This window comes from Gossypium raimondii, chromosome 6 (genome assembly GCF_025698545.1).
Source record: "Gossypium raimondii isolate GPD5lz chromosome 6, ASM2569854v1, whole genome shotgun sequence".
NCBI classification, from domain to species: domain Eukaryota; kingdom Viridiplantae; phylum Streptophyta; class Magnoliopsida; order Malvales; family Malvaceae; genus Gossypium; species Gossypium raimondii.
Genome location: NC_068570.1, coordinates 23,772,567 through 23,794,878, shown reverse-complemented (window position 1 = coordinate 23,794,878; position 22,312 = coordinate 23,772,567). Strand labels below are relative to the sequence as shown.

At 32.1% G+C, this 22,312-nt stretch overlaps 2 protein-coding genes across 2 annotated transcripts; one reads left to right on the top strand and one right to left on the bottom strand.

Annotated features, from left to right (window-relative positions):
* Window positions 1-227: 227 nt before the first annotated feature.
* On the bottom strand, window positions 228-3,636 carry LOC105774519 (transmembrane 9 superfamily member 8). The gene is made up of 7 exons (XM_012597029.2): window positions 3,356-3,636; window positions 2,643-2,807; window positions 2,447-2,556; window positions 2,240-2,348; window positions 2,037-2,149; window positions 1,776-1,926; window positions 228-1,566 (listed from the first exon to the last, which is right to left on the bottom strand). The coding sequence occupies exons 1-7, from the start codon at window positions 3,485-3,487 to the stop codon at window positions 409-411; spliced, it is 1,938 nt and encodes a 645-aa protein (XP_012452483.1). The 5' UTR covers window positions 3,488-3,636; the 3' UTR covers window positions 228-408.
* A 9,371-nt stretch (window positions 3,637-13,007) lies between these two features.
* On the top strand, window positions 13,008-16,419 carry LOC128041829 (uncharacterized). Its single transcript, XM_052632283.1, has 4 exons — window positions 13,008-13,130; window positions 14,864-14,948; window positions 15,734-15,796; window positions 16,170-16,419. Exons 1-4 carry the CDS (start codon window positions 13,077-13,079, stop codon window positions 16,310-16,312), a joined length of 345 nt encoding a protein of 114 aa, XP_052488243.1. The 5' UTR covers window positions 13,008-13,076; the 3' UTR covers window positions 16,313-16,419.
* The last annotated feature ends 5,893 nt before the right edge of the window (window positions 16,420-22,312 follow it).

The window sequence follows — 22,312 nt, the reverse complement described above, 5'->3', positions numbered from 1 at the left end:
TCATCTTACCCAAATTAATCTGGTAAACCTACGGATTCATTAGAGAACATAACATTGTTATTCGTTAAAGAATAAAATGACATTTTACAATTGTTGTTGAATAGTCATTTCCCTACCTAAATCAGCGAATAATGTCGTACTGGTGCCTTAATCTGCACATAGCCCTCGTTGCAATATGACAAGAAACTGTCATTGATAAAAGAATCACTAGCTCCTCTCAACATACATGAGGGAAAAAAAGGTATTCTATAATCAGTTTTAAAAATGAACTCAGATTTCAAAACTGCGAATAAAGTTTTACATCTGAAACTGAAAGCATGAAGATATCTTAATCTTTGAATCTTACCTATAAGACAATGTTGGTTGGAGGCAACAACAGCATAAAGCATATGACCTGTTTTATACACATTAATCGATCTTGAGAGATGAGTAGATAAGCCTTGTGAAGCAAAAGCACGCATAAAATCCAATGGTGCCGGTTAGCACAAAAAATGCATATGAAGCAATTAACATGTATCCAAAGTATAGGAGGCCAGAAACAAGCTTAGTGATCTCCAGCTTGGTGAAAAAGTAGAATGCAGCATAGAGGAATAGGTACAGGGCCGAGGAGCCGGATGTGAGATATGACCTCCACCACCACTTGTAATCTTCACTGCATAACTGGAAGTAGCAAAGCACGATGGTTATTTCAGCGCAAGTGATAAGGAGGATAATGAAGACCAAGAACAGGAAACCAAACATGTAGTAAAACTGATTCAGCCAGATTGAGGTAAGAATGAAGAACAGTTCGATGAAAACAGCTCCAAATGGAAGTATTCCTCCGATCAGAATGGAGAAGATTGGGTTCATGTACCAAGCCTGCTCAGGTATTTGCCTTGGGATTTTATTCGTCTTCACAGGATCCTCCATTGCTGGCTTCTTGAAGCCAACATAACCGCCCACGATAACAAGTGGAACTGAAATTCCAAACCATAGGAAGACCAAAGCAAACATAGTTCCAAATGGTACAGCCCCAGAAGACTTCTGGCCCCATATGAGAGCATTTAGAACAAAAAAGATAACGAAGACAATGGCTGGGAACATGAATGCAGTCTTGGCAGCTATTTTCTTCCACTCTGCTCCTTTAAACATTTTGTATAGATTGGTAGAGGCATAGCCAGCAAAAATGCCCATGGAAACCCAAAGTAAGAGCATAGCTGTCATGAGACCACCTCTGTTTGAAGGGGAAAGAAATCCAAGAACGGCAAAGATCATGGTAACAAGTACCATGCCCAAAAATTGAACACCAGTGCCAACATAAACACAGAGTAGATCAGAATTAGACGGAGGCCTGAAAACATCACCATGTACGAGCTTCCAACCTGTCTCTTCTAAGGCTTCTTCCTGGGTCTCAAGCTCATTATACTTAGAAATGTCACGGTAAAGTGTTCTTAGCATAATCATAGCTACCATGCCCGTAAGGAAAAGGACAATCATCAAAGAGTTGACAATTGAGAACCAGTGTATTTGGTCATCACTCATTAAAAGATACGAATCCCATCTAGATGCCCACTTCACATCACTCTCCTGAAAATCATCACAATTCAATACAAGATTTAGCACCTTATAGCCGACTGAGGTCATAGCTTTATTTCAATAGAAGTGGTTCAATAGAGAACTTTTTCCAAGAAATAACTTCTAGCAGAATTTACTTGAACACAAGTGACTGTCCCTAAAAGTGCCTCCGCCCACAGTTGACATTGAAAAAAAAAATCATCTATAGTTGAAGAGCTAACCTGGTACTCAACATCATAGCTGAATATAATTTCCTTGTTTACTTCAACTTCTAGAGGAGTGTTAGAATTAACTACCATGCGTTTCATATGGGGGTCACATGTTGTTAAACGAGTTTTCTCACTCCATTTCCCCTCGTATTCATGTTTAATACTGCATTTTTATTACATAAAATGCCATCAAAACTTGATGTTATAATCTCAGCCACGGACTCCTAGAATCAACAATTTTACATGATGCTAAAACTTAGAGGAGCTGCTAACCTGTATGGTTTAACCTCAAATCCCACAATTCTAGAGGAGCCAGTTTGCAGATCCCTATGATACTTGACCGTAAATGCCAAATGGTTGTGAATGAAATATTTTTCCTCCTTGTTCTGCATGCAACCGGAGAAAGTAAGCATACATGGTAGCTAGTACATCCGCAAACAAAGGAACTTATGATTCTGATAAGTTATTATATTTACCCCGGCATATTGGCCTTTAAGCCCAATATGGTAGCCAAGCTGATAAACAGTATTAGAAGCCTGATCTAATCTTTTAATAGGGACAACAAGGGGAAGGTTATCCAGGATCCTGTCAAATGAATCACAAATTAATCAGAGAAAGAACTTGAGAACAACCACTACGAGATTAATAGATGAATTCCATGTTCGAAAACACAACTAGCATACATGTTGACTCGATATTCATCGTCAACCTTCTCTTTAAACTGCTTTGCAGTTTTGGCATCAATCATAATCCGGCAAAGAACAGTACACAATTGTGGCTCTTGCATTGTAAACTGCATTAATTCAGGTGAAAGAGAACATTTTAACAGCCAAACACTAAACAATCTGCATCATTATCATCAGAGATACTAAAACTAACTGCGTAAGGAGAGTTTTCAATACGGTCACCACGAAGCACTTCCCCAAGATTCTCCGCACTGTCCACTATCTTTTCTGGTGTACAAAAAGGAAGCGAATAATAGGAGTAAGGAAGTTGTGTCTTTATAGACGTCAATTTGTTCACTTTCACTTTCAAAGGATCTCCCTGCAATCCACAACAAAAGGAATCAATAACTAAACAAAAACACAATATAACACTCCCAAATATAGCAGCACTAGAGAGATACTAAAGTGACTTAACAAAAAGTCATTATCGATTAGGTAAAAACATGATAAGCACTAGGTAAGGTGCTAGTCACCATCAAGCATGTTTCCATCAGGGCAATGTATGTATTAAAATCTTTTTCGGTACTACAATTCCTAATTTTAAGCAATAACTATCCTCGGTTGCATTATAAAACACGAGCAGCATAGCTCACGAAAGTCAGATGCGTTGGATAAAATAAGAAATGGAATAAAATCTATTTAAATGAGAACTAATAAAGCCTCATTTCCAGTTACAAACGGAATTTTTTAAAATTTTCAATTATTGCCTTCTCATACTGATAGTGATACGATTCCTATTATAATTCTATAAGAACCAAACAATTAAAGTAAAGATACGAATTCAAAGCTAGATCAAACGGAACAAAGAAGATCAAGCAAGAGACATAAACAAAAAAAAATGTAAAGCGAAACGAGAAGAGAGGAGACCTTTTGGAAGTCCTCGGGGGCGACGCCGGGAAGGTAGAAGCAGTGAACGCCGTGGATCAGAGACAGGAAGAGAAGCGCCGGAATCATTGCCATCCAGCGTTTATTGTGGATAGATCTCGATTGAGATTCCATTATGATGGTGGAGAAACTATCTTTGTTTTTTTTTTTTTTTTTACTTGGAAACAGAAAGAGAGCGTTTTGGGGAGTGTTATAAGGAGAAGAAGACGACCATCAAAAACCAAGAGAAGCTGGCGGGAACCTGATTTCTGTTCCTCTTTGTTCTGATACAGTGCGCTTTTGATGATTTATTCTTCTTACGGCATGTGTCCACATAGATTTTAAATTAGGGTTAAAATGTGTCATAAGTCCTTATACTATTAGTAAATTTTAAATTTAGTTCTTGTACTTTTGTTTCTAGGAATTTACTCCCTTTATTTTTCAGATTTCAAAATTTAGATTAAATTATTAACACTATTAAGATTATTTTGTTACATTTATTAATTCAGGTTCATTACAAAGTTATTTTTAATTAAAACAACTGAGGTTTTTTTATTTCAAAATGTTACACCAAAACTTTAATAAAAGGAATTTAATAGTGTTAACAATTTGAAATCTAGAAAGTAAAGAGACTAAACTCTTGAAATAAAAGTATAGGGACTAAATTTTAAATTTACAATGAGTATGGGGACTTATGACACATTTTAATCTTAAATTAGTCTTAAAACTTTACAATACATTTGATTGGTAAGAATTGAAAAGCTATGTTGTGAGAACAGAATAGAGACATAATAAGTATTACATAGTTGGCTTCACTTAATAAAAATATATGTAATAGTATTATTTTATTTGGTTGAATAAATTTGTGTATAAAAATTTATAATGAATAAGTATAAATTGGAATCAGTATCCTTTAACAAAATAAGTTATATTTTATTTGTATTATTATAAATTTATAGGAATTTAATAATAAAATATGGAAAAATAATTAATACAAACTTTTATATTTTTTTGTAAAATTTGTATCTATAAATTTTTATTATATTTAATATTTAATAAATTAAACTTAAGAACTTATTTGAAAGTATAATTAACAATCATCCCTTAAATTTAAAAGAAAATTATATAATGAAAAAGAAAAGAAAATCATATATGTTATGTCTTTAGAAATAATCGTAAGTAGCATATATAAAACGATGATCTTTACTAGCCTTTATTGTATTAAACTAATTGCCAATCCCATAATTTAATGACAATAAATATTATAAAAATAATTATTATTAACCATATTAAATCTATGCAAAATCCTTTACCGAAGCAGTTGATAATTTTATGATATTATAAAAAAAATTACAGGAATTGAATAATAAGTAACGTTGAAAACAATATAATACATTTTTTAAAATTGACAATACATATTTTTAATTATAAAATGCAATATATATTAAATAAAATAAATAATTTATTTATGAATACTAAAAATATTTTTTCGACTTTAGAATATGTTAATGTTTAATTGTGATTATTCAAAATAATCATTAAATTATTTTTAAAATATTGAAAATTTTAAATTTAAATTTGTTACACCCTACTTTATTGTCTTTCTTATATTAATAATAAAAGTAAAAATATTAATTAAAAATATTTTTCTGAATAAAATTAATATATAACTTAATATATATATTTAAAATTATGCATTTATAACTTTACAATTATTATTTATCTTTTAATTGTACAATATATTCAAATTTTGTACTAATTTTTAGCAATTATATATGTCATTTTAATTTTCAAATGTATTGATATAACAAAATAATTCCTTAATTAATTTGCAAAACTACTTGTCAAACTTTTTAAAAAAATTTCTTTCCAAGTAATTTTAAATTCATTTAAATGCATAAAAAAATTATAAGTGTCAAAAGTCTCACAAAAAGTATTTCAAAATGTTAAACCATAAACTTAGAGTCAAAATAAAGGTAGTGCGCTATTGACTGCTTAAGTACTGGAATCTATAGGCCGAAGTTCCTATACACATATACATATAAGACCTAGGGTAAGGTTTGATACACAACAAGTTAATAAACTACTGACTTCCAAAGCATCAGAACTCGTAGGGCACAGTTATGATACCCATAAAAGTATTGAAACTTAATCCTGTTAGGTTTGATACATCACACATGGCAAGTTAGTGAGCATTTGTGGGGCAACCAAGCATATCGGACCCAAACTTCAAATGTATCAAACCCTAATCAAGAGGTATCAAAACATAACATCAGGGTTCGATGCATACAGGGTTCAATGGTCACATTTTTTAAAGTAGGGTATTGGCACTAAGTTATGTACCGAAATATAAGGCTCAGCAACAACATTTAATACCCGAGTTAATGGGTCCAACAACTCCAAACGACTAGAAATCAATGAGAAAATATAAATAGGGTTTAAGAAAAGCAAAATAAAAACAAAAAACAAGTTTGTCGAAACCGTTTTTTTTTAAAACAAAAAATTTAGTTATCGACTTTTAAAAATAAAACTGGAGTCGCCACCGATCCTTTATTAAGGTGTGACCGGCCCACCTTAAAAATTATTTTGGTCTGCGAATTTTGAAAACAGGTTCGGAGTCGATTCACATGACGAGGAAGGGTTAGCACCCTCGTAACGCCCAAAATCGGTACCAAATTGACTATTTAATGTCTTAGTGTCGAAAGTTAAAAAAGATTTTAAAATAAGTTTGGATGATGTAATTTGCAAAAGGATAACCAATTGTTCAAGTCATGTAAAGAAATCGAGTCCCAATACGTTAGGGTACAATTCCTCATAATCCCCGAACTTTGGATATCTCTCTTATTTTATGAAAATCTTCATTTCGAGAAAGTAACATGCTACACCCAATACGTTAGGGCACAACAAATTAAGTTTCCAAAAATGATTTTTATGCATTTTGAATAAAAACTATTCTCGGTCATTTAGGATTGACGAAGAAAATCGGAACCCAATACGTTAGGGCTCAATTTCCCTCGAAAATCCCAAACTTCCGAAAATGCTTTTATTCAAAAAAAACCTTTAAATCAAGAAAATAACTTTGATGAAGGGTAAAAACCGAAATATATTTTCAAAAAAGGGGTATATTAAAAAGGCAATGTCCAATATGATTCGAATACTCGATTTAAATTACATGTACATGTATTTACAAAGTGTTAATGCATATACATTTACATGTATACAAAAACATAACCATAAAATATATGTAAAATCTACATGAAAATAAAAGTGTAAGCATAATATATTAGAAATTATAAAAATATGGATATGTATATATGTGTACAATGATAATATAGATAAAAGAGTATATAAAATGTTTTAAAAGAACTCAAAAGGTACCACATAAAAATGTATATATATATCTATTATAAAATGTATATTTTGAATTGTAAAGTATGGGAAACATGTGGATTTTAAAGTGCATGCATATCTATATGTATATATATTATAAAATAGGAAAACATAACAATACTATAAAATATAAATGTATATACATATATATAAACTATAAAATGAATTAAAGATATAATAATAACAGAATATGTGTATGTATATGAATTCAAAAATGTTTAAGAATATATATATATGATAGTATGTGACATTATGCATGTATATATATAAGTATAACAAGAATAATAAGTAATATAATAATAATGATTAATAATGGTAGTAATAATAATAATAATAAAATGTCAAATAACATAAAAGAAAGTGAAAAACAATTAAGGATCAAATAGAAAAATCAATAAAATATAAGGCCGAACTAAGAAATCGAGAAAGGATCAATCAAATGCGCCACAACAGGAGGACCCAAAGGAAATATTCCCATTGATCCCACGGCCGTTTCAACGCATAATCAAATCTGGTCGATGGACCAAATTGAAACAGTACGAAATTTTGTGGCGAAATTGCAAAGGCGCGAATACTGAGATTTAAAATCAAAATAAAGAGGAGGACCAGACATAAATATCCCTTCGACGTCTGGCGCGGATCCTCCCCTCCGGTCGGGTCACCTGCTGGTCGCATGGGAAAAGCGGCGCTTTTGAAGTTTTTATAAAACAAAATTTTCCTTCTTTACAAAACATTCAGAACTGAAAAGGAAAAAAAAAACTATTTTGGTGCTCTGCTAGGGTTTTATCCCTAGCATCCTCGCACCGCCGCCGCACTGCGTCCTTTCCCTCCATGATTTCACCGAAAACGGTGATCGGAAAGGTGGTACGACGGGCTTTTAATCGCCCCTGAGCCAATTCGCCGACAAGGGTAAGCCAATCCCTTTTCCTTTTATTATTATTTAAAAAAAACAAATGAAATAATAAAAAAACAAAAAGTACGAAAAAATGGAACTCAATTTCACCTTGAATCAACAAAATCGATCTGTATTCTCAGTAATTTTATTCTATTTCCTGCGTATTCTCTCTGTGTTTTTTCTTTCAATTTCTTTTTTTCCTCTGTTTGTACAATAATAAGGGCTTTAAATAGCCCGAATAAATCACAAGAGAAGTGATCTTGGCTGCTGTTTTTTCGCTTTTGGACTCCTTAAGTCTGTTTTGCAGGTATTTGTGGCGAGAAACGTGTGCGTGGAGGAGAGATCGGCCCCGAGACGTGCGCCGATCGGAGTCTCGCTGGCGGCGCTGGAGGTAGTGGCTGGTGGGGCATTTGAAGACCGGCTAGGGTTTTGTTCTTTTTGTTTTTTGTTTTGTTGTATTGGCTATTGGGTTTGGGCCAATTGATTGGGCCTAAACTGTTTTCTTTTGTATTTGGACCCAGGCCGATTGGGCCTTATTACAGCTGCCCCTCTTTGCTCATTGTCGTGTAACGGGAATAGAGCAAAGACTACAAGGCCCAATTATGCCTGGTCTTACTGAGCTTTAAACTTCTTCGGTGCTTCTTTTCTTCAGGTAGCATCATTCCTTCCGACTGCATCTTCAGAGGTATAGGAAACTGTGCTTTGATCCACTCCATTGCGATGTCAGGGAGATAGGGTTCATACGTTGTAACTTTTCAGAAGAACAAAATTTGCTATCTTTAATCTGCTCCACTGCAACTTCAGGGTGATAAGACTTATAGCTTCAATTTGTTCTGTTACAACTTAAAAATAAATCTGACGCGATCTGCTCTACTGCAACTTCAGAGAGATGAGATCTGCGGTTTTAATCCACTCCACTGCAACTTCAGGGAAATAGGATTAGTTGTTTCTGTCTTATTACAAAGTTTACAAAGCTTATTGTGCAAAAATGTAATCATTTCTTTGCAATTCTCATTTTCATTTGTACACACATGGGTTTTTTTTCATTATTTCAAGTGTTGTAGTTTGTTTGAGTGAACTTGAATTATTGTAAATCAGTATTTGAGAGGTATTCATTGTTTCACTTTCATTTCTAAATTTGTGAGAGTTTTCTTAAAGGAGAGTGACTCCCGTCTCTTTCTTATCTAATTGAAAATATAGTCTTGTAATGGTTAAATCTTATCCTTAAAAAGTGTTAAATTAGTGAATTTGGAAAAATCCTTAGTGATGATAAGTTAAGTAATTGGGGCAGAATCGCTCTTGTTTAATTTTTTTTTAAAGCACCAATTCATCCTTTCTTAGTGTACATTCATCAAAACAAAATATAATTAAATTAAATTAAATATAATTATATATATTTAAAAAAATTTGTTTTCTTTTTACCTTTTTGATTCATTCTCTATCCCTGTCATCATTCATCTCCTTTATCTCTTAACCTCACTTTCTCGCCCAAATTCGAAAAGTAAAAACAAACAAAAATTCAAAACTCAACCTTCTTTCATTGCCACCACGTCGTTTACAGCCACCCAAGAACACAAAACACCACCTTTCATCTCTTCCCACTTCTTTTCATCTAGAAATCGAAATCTCACCCATCTCTTCTTTATTTTTATTTTTATGTTTTCATGGGTTGATTGTTTAATTTTGGAGTTTTAAATGATTTTCTATGCATAGGTAATTTGGGTAAAGAAGAAGAAATCTATTCTAGACAATCTCCAAATAACCCATTCAAATGTGGGTGTGTTGAATTGAGATTAAGGGACTCTGCCGCTTAGTATCAAATTAGGCCATTTAGCTGAATGGCCATGCATCCCACCAAATGCTTGCTTCATTGTGAATCAAACAACACATTAATACATTCTAATTGAGTTATAAAAGTATTAGAATTGTGGATTAAGTCTTTTTGTTAGCCTAATAGTCAAGTCGTGCATTCCAATTTTAGTCCGGATTTGACATAGGGTATATTTAAAACACATTAATTAACTTTAAACACTTTTATACTTATTGCATGAATAGCATCATCTTGTATGTAATGTGTTAAAAAATTGTGTCATTAAAAATGAGGAGGTTGTTTTTTCTTTTTGCTTTTAACATATTAAGCTCAAGTTGACCATTCAAAGGTACATAAATACTTAGAATTGGGGATAATATATACGAAAGTGTTTGAACTTGATACGTTATAACTACTTAGTACCTAAAATTTATTTTGGATCTAACTAGTACCTAAAGTTGAAAATTGTAAGCTAAAGTGGTATTTTTTAAGTACCTCATAACATTATTACTTTTATCAAATCCTCCGATCAAAATGTGTCAGTTGAAATTCCAAAATATATATTCAAAAATTGAACAAAAAAATAATTAATAAATGATTTTTAATTAAAAAAAAAGAAATGCTTTGGAACTTGCAAAATTATAAAGATGAACTGTATTTGATTTTTGAATCTTCATAAAAATTTGATTAAAACACCTTTGCCAAGAATTAACCTTATCATTTCCTGATTATTTAGGGAAAAAGAATATTCTTTCACCCAAAATCCTTCGTTTTCGTAAGAGTAGAAACGATTGTGTTGAAATCCCAAAGCTTTCATTTCTTTTATCTAGCAATCTATTATCGTGCTTTCCATTTTTGCAATTGTGTATTCACATAATTGTATTTTATTGGATAAATAGATGTTTTTGGGTTAGGGTTCTTTTATGTGGGCAAAATAATTGTTTAACTGAAACGTTACCGGTTTACTTCAACAAACCTGAATCCATATATAATAGAACTAACAGAAAATAACAATGAGTGAAACGTCCTTGTTTCACTTATTCAATTATTTTGCCCACATCCATTTTGCAAAAAAAAATATTCAAATGTTGAGTGGATTTAGTTGTAATTTTTTCAATGAAATTTCTTTGAAAAAATTATGGTTTTGTGGGTTTAAAGAACAACTAGCATTCAAGAGATTAACATAAGGGGGAAAAATAACTATGAGCCTAGAAATAAGAGAGAATATAAAAAGTACCATTTATTTCATGGTGTTTTGCAGAGAACATGGAGGTGATACAGGTAGAGGATGAAAGAGCAAAGAGGGGGCAGTATCGTGGGTTTAGAGTTAAAAAGTTATAAATATATTCTTTAATTATACATTTTTTATTTATTTAGTAAAATAAATTAATAATCTTATATCCAAAAATATTTACATTTTAAATATTAAATAAAAATGACACGTGGCGCATATTGATTGAGTGATTTGATAAAAAGTAACGGTGTTACTGAGGTACCTAAAATAAGTACCACTTTGGCTTACGGTTTTCAACTTTAGGTACCAATTACGTCCAAAAAAAAATTTATTAAATACCAACTAGGTATAATGTGCCAAGTTCAAGTGCCACCATATATATTAACCCTTTAGAATTTGATTCGTGTACTTTAAATATGTTTAACGTAAAATTTAAGCTAGCGTTTGATGCTTAAATTGATGGTTCAACTAATAGAACCTAATTGATACAATATTAATGTTTTGAAAGCTAAATTAGTACATTTTAAAGTTTGAAACTAATTTAAAATTTGAATTATCGTTTGAAGATGTTGGATATAATTATTTTTGTTCTCTCTCTTTTCAATGCTTCACAAGTGGCACTAATGGACTATCTTGATTAAAGGGCTCATTCGACCCACTTGAACTAGCCTGATTTGTAATGACTCGGTTTCTAGTGGCATCATTGCGATTTTAGGACCTCATTTTTGTAAACCAAGTCCGTAAATATTAAATAAGGATGTTCGCGAAGTTATTATATAGATGAATTGAAATTTGGTTAGTCAATTTAGTTGAAATTGTGATTAATTAAGGCCCAGGGACTAAATTGTAAAGCCCAATCACTATAGATTTTTAATTAGGAAATGGCTTGGGGACCTAAATTATAATTAGCCAAAGCTTCAAAATAGAAATTAGACCATGCAAAAATAAAAGATTATGGACGGTAATGATATATGTTGATTAAATAACTAAACTAAGATTAATTAATATTAAAACATAATTAATTAAGTTCATTAACCTTAATCTAGGTATTTATATGTTAAATTAGTGGAAGGAGAGATGAAATATTATCTTCTCCAATCAGCTAAAGTAAAGAAACAACAAATGAGGACACTAATCTTAGGTTTTAAGCTATTCAACCTTTAATTCAAGCAAGTCACTAGCCATTTTTCTTTTATTTTTAGGGAAATTGAATCATGGGATCTTGATTTAGCTAGCCCATGTACTAATTTGTAAAACTGTTAAAGTTTTAAAAAGTTTCCCTTGTTGATTTCTTGAAGAATTAGGTGTGAAATTGATAAAAATTAAGCTTATTTTAAGAAAGGGGTAAACTGTAAAGCTTAATTATTAATTTCATACATTAAGAACCAAATTGAATAAAATGAAAAAAAAGCTTAGTTTAAGAAAGGGGTAAACTGTAAAGCTTAATTATTAATTTCATACATTAAGGACCAAATTGAATAAAATGCAAAAATGCCATGAAATTTTGGTAGGAATAGGAATTTAGAGGTCCCTAATGAATATATGTGAAATTGGATTTCAATATGAAACTCTAAATTGAAAGTTATGCTTGTCTCGAGTTTAGGGACTAAATTGAATAAATTGTAAAATATGGTTGATAATGTAATTGATTTTTATTTGAATGGAATTTGATGGTATAATATGTTTTGTTCTTTTATTTAATTAATGTTGACACAGAACCTTCAGATGAAAAGGAAAATCGAAAGTCGTTGACGAGTACCTCAGAAATTCAGTTTGTATTTCTATGATTCGAGACCAATATATTTATTGCAAATTAATAAAATTCTACATTATATGGTATTGAGGTGAGTTGGTAATGAATATATGAATTGAATTCCTATGGTTGAGGTTAAATATTGAAATATGGACTAAATTGAATAGAATAGAAATTTGCATGATCTACTTAATATATGCTATTTGGTATGAAATTGAGTTCGGTGTGTTATATTATATGATGAATTGATAATAACTTGAGAATGAAAGAATGTGTTTGAAATATATATAATAAATCTGAATTTGGTTGACCCAAAATTTATGAAGGTTAGGATTAAATTAGAAGAATTAGTGAAATGTCGGGATCCACTAGGAAATTCAAAATTTTTAATAGTTGAATTGTTATTTTTTGGATCTCAATTTTGATTTATTTAGATGAGAACTAGCTGGTTATAAAGTGGGAGACAAAATGATTAAAGATGAATGGTAGAGACGGTTGTTGAAAATGGTGCTAAAGGTGTGTTTATATAGGAGTGTGTGGAGACACAATTTTCTCAATTTCATTTACCAAAATTTCACTCTAAAGTACCATCTTCTTCCATCACTTTGAAGACGAAGAAGATTTAGCTAAAGGAAGCTCTGCATGCCACAACAGTCATGTGAATTGAAGTCTGGTAGTAGAGAAATTGAGGAACTGGTAAGCTTTCTTACCCCTCTAAACTCGTGGTTTAAACGAAGAAGTAGAGAAAGAACTGTAATGGCCCAAATTCAATTCTATCGGAATAGTGGTTTCGTAACCACAAATCCGATTTAAAGAGAAATTTATTTTAATATTTTTGCATGAATATTGATATGATAGGAAAATCGTATGAAAATATCGATAGAAAAATTTTACCGATTTAGTGGTTAATTAGAAAAAGAAATTATTGAAGAAATTGGGTAAAAATAAGGTATCGAGACCTCGATCTCGTAAAATCGAGTCAAAAACATTTTTATAAATATTTATGAAGTGTTAGTAATATGGTATTAAAATTTCGTTAGAAAATTTTAATGTTTGGGTAGTCAATTAAGTAAAAAGGACTAAATTGAAAAAGGTGTAAAAGTTACTAGAGAGATTAAATAGCTCAATTGTGAAATGAGGAGGGACATAAATTGCAAATAACCCCAAAAGGAGATATTTTGGGCGGCATACGCTGAGAAAAATCAGGAGAATTGAAGAAATAAGGGTAAAATTGGAATATTACAAAATTTGCTTTAAAAGTTAGGACTAAAGTGGAATTATCTAGATTTCTCTTTATTTTTCTGCACTCTCATCAGCCAAAAAACGTCCTAAGGGTTTCTTCAAGCTGGTTTTTCATAATTTTTGCACCAAGTGAGGTAATTCTTGCCTTTTTCTTGTAATTTTTGTGTTTCTAAGACTTTTACAACTACGTCCTATTACTAAACTCATTAGTTTTTGATTTTATGAATGATATTGAAAGTTGATATGAATATGTGCTGGAATTTTATGAGGAAATAGGATGAAATTGATGCTTTAATTTGTTTATGAGATGATTTTATTAGGTAATTCCAATAGAAATTGATTTGTAGGACCTAATTGTGAAAAAGTTTGGAATTAAAGTTTAGTGCTGAAATTCTGATTTCCAAAGGTTATAAGGTAGTTTAAAGTGATATAATAAAGTGTTGATTGAGAAAAATCAGCTCAATTGAGAGGTTAATTGAGCAGGGACGAAATTATCATTGTTGAAAGTTTAAGGGAAAAATGGTAATTAACACCATGCACTAAAACAGTTTTGGACAGCAGCAGTACTCTGACTTTGAAAAATCACCAAAAATTGTAGAGATCGAATTAGAGGATGAATAAAATATGAAATTAAAGCTTATTGAGTCTAGTTTCTTATAAAAGAAATGGTGTAAGCAATGGAATTGTAAATCATGAGATATAATAGATTTTGTGAGACAAGGTCAGAATGAATTCGGGTTCCCCTGTTCTGACTTTGGAAAATCATTAAAAATTGTAAAAAAATGGTTATGAGTTATAATTTATATGCTTAGAATACTTAATGAGCCTATTTTCTGAATAAATAAAGGTAAGCATCATCCTAATTCTGTACAGTGAGATAATTAATTTTTAGTGAAGAGGGGTCAGAACTGTCATACAGTGAAACAGGGGAAACTTTAAAGAATAAACTGTACTTATTGGATAAACCAAAAATTCTGAAATTTTTATGGTAAGAAGATATGTGAGTCTAGTTTGAGGGAAAATTAACGGATCTTAATTTTGAGTTCCGTAGCTCAAGATATAAATAATTTAGTGACTGTGACTCAGTGAGGTAGCTTTGAATGCACTATAAATAATAATGGAATTGTAGAGAAAGTTACATATGAACATGAAATGTATTAGATTAATGGTTAAATTTATTTATTTAGATCCGGAAAATTCAAATACGAAGCAAGATCGAGGAAAAGAAAAAGTTCGGGATTAGTAGATTTTTGTTTACGAACAATTGTCGAGGTAAGTTCGTGTAACTTGAATTATATTCTTAAATGCTTGAAATGTTTGTTATTGTTGTGAATATGAGTTGTATTTTTATTGTATGATAATTGATGAAGTATTGATATACTTGATGAAAAGAGGAAATAAATCCGGTTGAATGAAAGGAAAATTGATGGATCTCGAAAAGGAATTGACGGTAAAAGGATCTAGCCGGACGGGTGATCCTATCTGATATAGCCCTCCAGAAGAATATGTGGAAAATGGATTTAGCCCGGACGGGTAATCCGAATTAGGGTCTGAATTTAGCCTGGACTGGTAATTCAGATCCAAGCTCATTAGAGTAATTGTCGTTGTAGGGGATTTAGCCTGGACCGGTAATCCCGACAATACTCGTGAGTTTATATTACTGAGGATTTAGCTGGACCGGTAATCCATTGTAAGGATGAGGTTCATGAGTGTGCTCTCGAAATGGAAATGTCGCACATGAATATGGTAGCGGACCGGATTTGTAAACTTAGGTGTACCCCTGAATATCCATCGAAACTCCAAGTAGTTCAACGGGATAAATATGGAAAAATAACAAGGAAATGGAAATCATGGAATTGATTAGCTCATCAATCATTTATCTTTGTAATGAATTTGTATGAGGTTGAGTTTGTATGTGATAGGTATATGTTTATGTGAATTGGATGTGTGCTTGTGTTATTAAATGATGGGTGTATAAGTATGGTAAGTATAATTCCTGTTGCATGAACTTACTAAGCACAAAGTGCTTACCCTGTTTCTTTTTCCCCTGTTTGTAGAGTTAAGAGCTCAGAGGTCGGATTTGGTCGGAGACACATCACACTATCAATCTCAAGATCTCGGTACATAAAGAAACTTTATTTTGGAAATCAATGGCATGTATAAGCTAGTAAAGTAGATGTTAATGTGGAATGAATGTATGGTTAGCCATTGGTATGGCTAACAAATTTTGGTTTTGGTATGTGATAAGATTATTTTATGAATACGGTAAGTCTATCTTGAAAATATTTTGAAATGAATTGGTTGTGTTAGATTAGTCTCGGTTTTAAAAAAAAATTATTCGAAAAAATCTGGTAATGCCTCATACCCTATTTTGGCGATGAATACGGGTAGGGGGTATTACAAGAACTGTTAAAAGTTTCTGTACAATGATGGATTCTGGGTTTTAAGGGTTGAACACGTTTAGTTTAACCAATAAATGATTGTCATGTTTAGCTACCAAGACAAAGGAGGCTCTGGCGTACGGACAAGCTAAGCTGACAAGGAGGAGGAAGCGATGTGAGTTTTGGTATCTTACCTTTTGGATGAAAGTTTGTGAATTGCTTGTATCACGTTGTTTGTATTCAAAGGTTGCCTAAGATTATCGTGTGTATGTGCAAAATATTATGCAAGCTTGTCAGTTGTTTGTTGATTGTTTAATAATAGATAGATGATTATTAGTTAACTACGTGTTGTATATATAAAGATAATTTGTATGATATGCTTGAGTTTTGTATGTGTGGTGCAAAGGGAAATTATTGACATGCTAGATGAACTTAGGATTTGGAAAATGGGAACTTTTGTTAGATACCGCCATATGGTATTGTTGAGTGCAAACTGTGTGCGAAGCTTTGAGCCTTGCGAAGGGGATATTGTGGTGTTTGAGTGTCAATGTTAGGAATGGCAAAATGGAGGAATAGGGCGATGGGTAGGGTAAATGGAATTCCTATTAAATACCTCCATACAGTGTTACTGAGTGTAAGCTATGATTTGCGAAACTTTGGGCCTTGCAGAGGGGATATTTCGGTGTTCAAGCATCAAGGTGGATACGAGATGGATCGATATCGATGAATATTAGGTTCCATAGAGTAACATTGTAACAGCAGTTGATCGGCAATGCGCGTGCGCCCATAAAACAATGATTTTATAAGACTATTTTTAAAGCACAATTTTACTGCAAGCGTACAGGTCAGTTGTAATATTTATAGTGTTACAATGGAACACCGAAGTATTCTAAGGATCGAACCCAAAGGATATGGTGATTGAGTAATAACTAGTATACATGAGAGAGTCTAAGCGACTACTAATATGATTTTATAGTACAACAAATCATAACAAACAATTTGTGCAAGAAAATTAATTAAGCTAATCTAGGGACTAAATTGCAAAGAGTATGAAACTAAGAAATTAACCAAATAAATAACTAGCAGTGGCTAGTTGATTTTGATGTGGTTCACTAGTTCTCGAACAAGGGACTTAAATTACTAAGTGGCTCCAGTTTATCTTTCGATCTCAATTTTATCGACTTAGACGAATTAGCTTTGATTTATATCTCGATCTCACCGGTTAATCTGAGACTAATGAACGGGTGCGCAACAAGATTACCTTTCAGTCTCACTTACCTAAATATTCCCTTAGGGGTGTCACTTCCTAAATTTTTAGGTCTATTAAATTTAGTCCAATTTATTACGATTTAGTCCTTGGTCCAAAAATCAGCTTACCCACATATCTATCAACTAACCCCTTATTTGGTTTAGCTACTCATGCTAAAAATAAATAGGATGGACATGAAAATGAAAAACAAAACAACCATTAAAGTAAAGCTTAAGAAAAATATAAAAGTTGTGATTTTTATGTAAGAAAACTTAAGGAACATGAAACTAAAAGCATTCAACAATAAAATCTAAAGGAAATAAGCATAAAAGGAATAAACTTTAATAGATTTAAAGTAAAAGAAATTGAAATAAATTAAACTAAAGTTAGAAATGTCTAACAACCAAGGTACAATGACTAAAAGTATAAATAAACCTAAGCTACAGTGATAACTAACTTAACTAACACTAATAACATCAAGAACAAGAAGTAAGTGTGAGTTCTGGCTATCTAAAGTTGTCTTTATGGGACACATTATTTTGGCAGAGGGAATCCGTGTGGATCACAAGAAGATTGAAGTTATTCTACAGTTGAAAGCACTGAAAAATGTGTCAAAAATCTGAAGCTTTTATAGCTTAGCTTGTTATTACCAGAGGTTTGTGAATGGGTTTTTCAAAATAACATTGCCTATGACGAAACTTGTGCAAAAGAATGTGATGTTTGTGTGGAATGGCCAATGCAATGAGAGTTCTGTAAAGTTGAAAGTAATTTTAACAGAAGCACCAATCTTGACCTTGCCCGAATCAGGGAAAGAATTTGTGGTATTTAGTGATGTCTCATTGAATGGTTTGGGTTGTGTGTTAATGCAGGATAGTAAGGTAATTGCGTATGCGTCACGGTAATTAAAATCACATGAATGCAATTACTCGATGCGTGATTTAGATCTGACTGTTGGGGTGTTCACTCTAAAGATTTGAAGGCATTATTTGTATGGTAAGAAATGACATATCTATAAAAATCACAAAAGTCTCAAATTCCTCTTATCCCAAAAGGAGTTGAATCTGAGACAGCGTTGTTGGATCAAGTTGTGAAAGATTATGATTGTGTAATTGATTATCATCCTAGAAAATCAAATGTTGTAGTTGATGCTTTGAGTAGAAAGGTAGTAATTAAATTGCAAGCAATGTTTGTGATTATGGCAGCCTATTGGCTGAATTGAGGATTAAGCTTGTGTTGTTTGAGCGGATAAAAGAGGCGCAATTTGTCGATGCTAAATTAAAAGAATTGATTGTTTAGTATAAAGGAGGCAACCATAAAAGAAAGCTTGTTCAGCAAGGCATCGTTGAAAATTTCAGCATAGATGAGAACGATTGCCTTAGATTCCATAATCGAATTTGTGTTCTTGAAGATATCAAATTAAAAGAATTTATTTTGCGTTTGACTCACGATAGTTCATTTGTTATGTATCCTGGTGGCACAAAAATGTATCGTGACCTACGAGAATATTATTGGTGGCCTAGAATGAAAAGGGAAATTGTTGAATATGTCGCAAAATGTTTGATCTGTCAGCGAGTAAAGGTCGAGCATCAAGCTCCCACTGGGTTGTTACAACCTATAGCTATTCTGGAATTGAAATGAGAACAAATTGCAATGGATTTCATAGTTTGTCTACCAGCATCACCAAGCAAAAGAAATGTCATTTGGGTGATAGTTGATCGAGTGGTGAAGTCTGCTCATTTTCTAGCGGTAAGGACTAACTGGTCACTTCTGAAGCTGGATTAGGTATATATCCGCGACATAGTCAAACTATATGGTATGTCTGTATCTATTATCTCTGACCGAGACCCTTACTTCACCTCGAGATTCTGGAAGAAGTTGCATGAACCTTTAGGTACGAGATTGAATTTTAGCACAGCGTTCCATCCTCAATCTAATGGCCAATCAGAGCGAGTTATTCAAGTGCTAAAAGATATGATGCAAGCCTATGTTATTGATCTCAAATCTGGTTGAGAACATTATTACCATTAGTAGGATTCATGTATAATAACAGTTTCCAATCGAGTATTCAGATGGCTCCTTATGAAGCATTATATGGCCAGTGGTGTAGAATGTCTTTATACTAGTCAGAATTGAGTGAAAAGAAAGTAATTTGGCCAGACTTGATTCAGGAGGTAGAATATGTAGTAAAGTTGATCTGAGCCAGATTAAGAGCAGCTTCTGATAGGTAGAAACCATGTGTTAATCTGAAATAAAAGAATTTTGAATATTTAGTGAGTGATAAGGTATTCCTAAAGGTTTCTTCATGGAAAAAGTTCTTTTTCTTTGGCCACAGTGAAAAATTGAGTCCCAAGTATATCAGACCATATGAAATCATTGAGAGAGTTGGACCAGTTGCATATTGTCTAGCTCTCTGTCAGAATTGCAAAAGATTCACGATGTATTCCATGTATCTATGCTCTGACGATATCGATTCAATCCATCTCATGTTATATCAGTTGAGGCAATTGATTTAGTTTGATCTATTATATGAAGAAAAATAGGTAGAGATATTAGCTCGAGAAGTCAAAAGGCTAGGAATAAACGCATGCCACTGGTGAAAGTCTTGTAGTACAGTCATAGTGTAGAATAAACGACTTGGGAACTAGAAGAAACAATGAGATCCCAGTACCCCCCAACTTTCCAAGTAAATTTCGAGGATGAAATTTCTTAAAGGAGGGAGAATTGTAACAACTCGATTTTAGTGGTATCAGAAATTACGATTTTGGGACCTCGTTTCCATAAATTGAGTTTGTAAATATTAAATATGGATATTTACAGAGTTATTATATAGATGAATTAAAATTTGGTTAGTCAATTTAGCTGAAATTTTGATCAATTAAAGCCTAAGGACTAAATTGTAAACTTAATCACTATAACTTTTTAATTAGGAAATGGCTTGGGGACTTTAACTACAATTAGCCAAAAGTTCGAACTTATAATTACACCATGCACAAATAAAATATAATGGAAGGTAATTATATATATTGATTAAATAAGTAAGCTAAGATTAATTAAGATTAAAACATAATTAATTAAGTTAATTAACCTTAATCTAGGTATATATATGTTAAACTAATGGAAGGAGAGATGAAATATCATCTTCTCCAACTAGCGAAAGTAAAGATACAGCAAAAAAAGGTGACATTCTTAGGTTTTAAGCTATTCTTCCTTTAATTCAAGTAAGTCCCTAGCCATTTTTCTTTGATTTTTAGGGAAGTTGAATTATGAGAGCTTGATTTAACTAGCCCATGTATTAATTAGCTAAGCTTTTCAGCCTTTAATTCAAGTAAGTCCCTTGCCATTTTTCTTTCGATTTGAATGGAATTTGATGGTATTATATACTTTGTGATTTAATTTAGCTAATATTGACACGGAACCTTCGAGAGGGAAAGGAAAATCACTAGCTATGGACGAGTAGCTCAAAAATTAGGTTTGTATTTCTATGATTCGAGACCAATTTATTTGTTGAATGTTCATAACATTCTACATTATATGGGATTGAGGTGAGTTGGTAATGACTGTATGAATTGAATTACTATGATTGAGGTTGAATATTGAAATATTGACTAAATTGAATATAATAGAAAGTTGCATGATTTACTTGATATTTGCTATTTGGTATGAAATTTAGTTGAAGTATGCTATATTATATGATGAATTGATGATAATTTGAGAATGGAAGAATGTGATTTGAACTATATATAATGAATCAAAAATTGGCTACCCTATTAGTTGTTCAAACCAAGTTAGATATAGTTGGCATGCCATAGGATTGGGATATTGATTGAAAATCATCGTTGCTGAGCAACCTGAGGTGGTGATTGTACATGTAAAGTTATCATTGTCGGACAACCCAGGGTGGTAGTATGTACATGTTTAGAGTCATCGTTGTCAGACAACCCGGGGTGACAGATCCGCATATCTGTTTCGAGTCCATGTCTAGTTAATAGGTTTATAAACATATGAATTAACTAAATGGCATATGAAATGAAATTGAAATGTGATGTACAATAGTATGCGAAAAGAATTGAAAACGAACCCTAGGGGTCGAATGATTATGAAAGAGCCAATAGGCTCAAAAATGGTTGAAAAGTAAACATGAAATTGAATATGAGTACGTAAATGTTGATGTTGGAAAATTTATAAGTATAAGTACCTATATATGAAAATATGAATTGATTTGGTAGTATGTGAAATGAGTAGTAAAGACAAATTTGAAATGCGTACATAGTGAATTAGTGTGTTTAAATTATTATATGTATGTTATATTGTACTAGAAGTTGTTGGCATGGAATTTTTTAAGGATTGTCTATGAATTGAATTTGAATTAAATGACAGCAAATGTTTTAAACTTGTATTATATTGACTTGAATCATGGAAATACCACTGAACATGTTTGCTCAGCGTACAATTTGTTTTCTCTATTCGCATGTATAGTTGATTTCCAAGAGTTTGAGCAGTAGATTCAGCATCCAGCAATCGATCCCCAACTCAACAAAGTTTGTATAACTCTGCTTTGTTTTAAGTATGGCATGTACCTAGGTTGAGTCAATTTTTGACATAGTATGATACTTATGAACTTTTGGAGTTGGAATTAGTATTTTGAAAGTGACTATATGTTTGATTTGTACAAGTCAGGTTCTTACAACATTTGCTAATGTATATAGTGTGACATACTTGCTAGGCTATATGGTAATATATGTATATATGCATGTGTACTTATGTTTTGTAGTTAATGGTTAGTTTAAAGAAGTTGCTCAAGTATTTAGATTAACATGATGAAATGTATATATGTATGAAAGGTAGTATGATTTAAAACTGAACTCATTGAGAATGTATGTTTGGCTGAAAAAGGTGTTTTGGTATGTATATCTGTTTATTGGTACTTGCAGGTTGATGTCTATTTAATATCATTCAAAAACAGTATGTCATGTCGTGATGTTGAGCAATTGTCGTCACAACAAGAT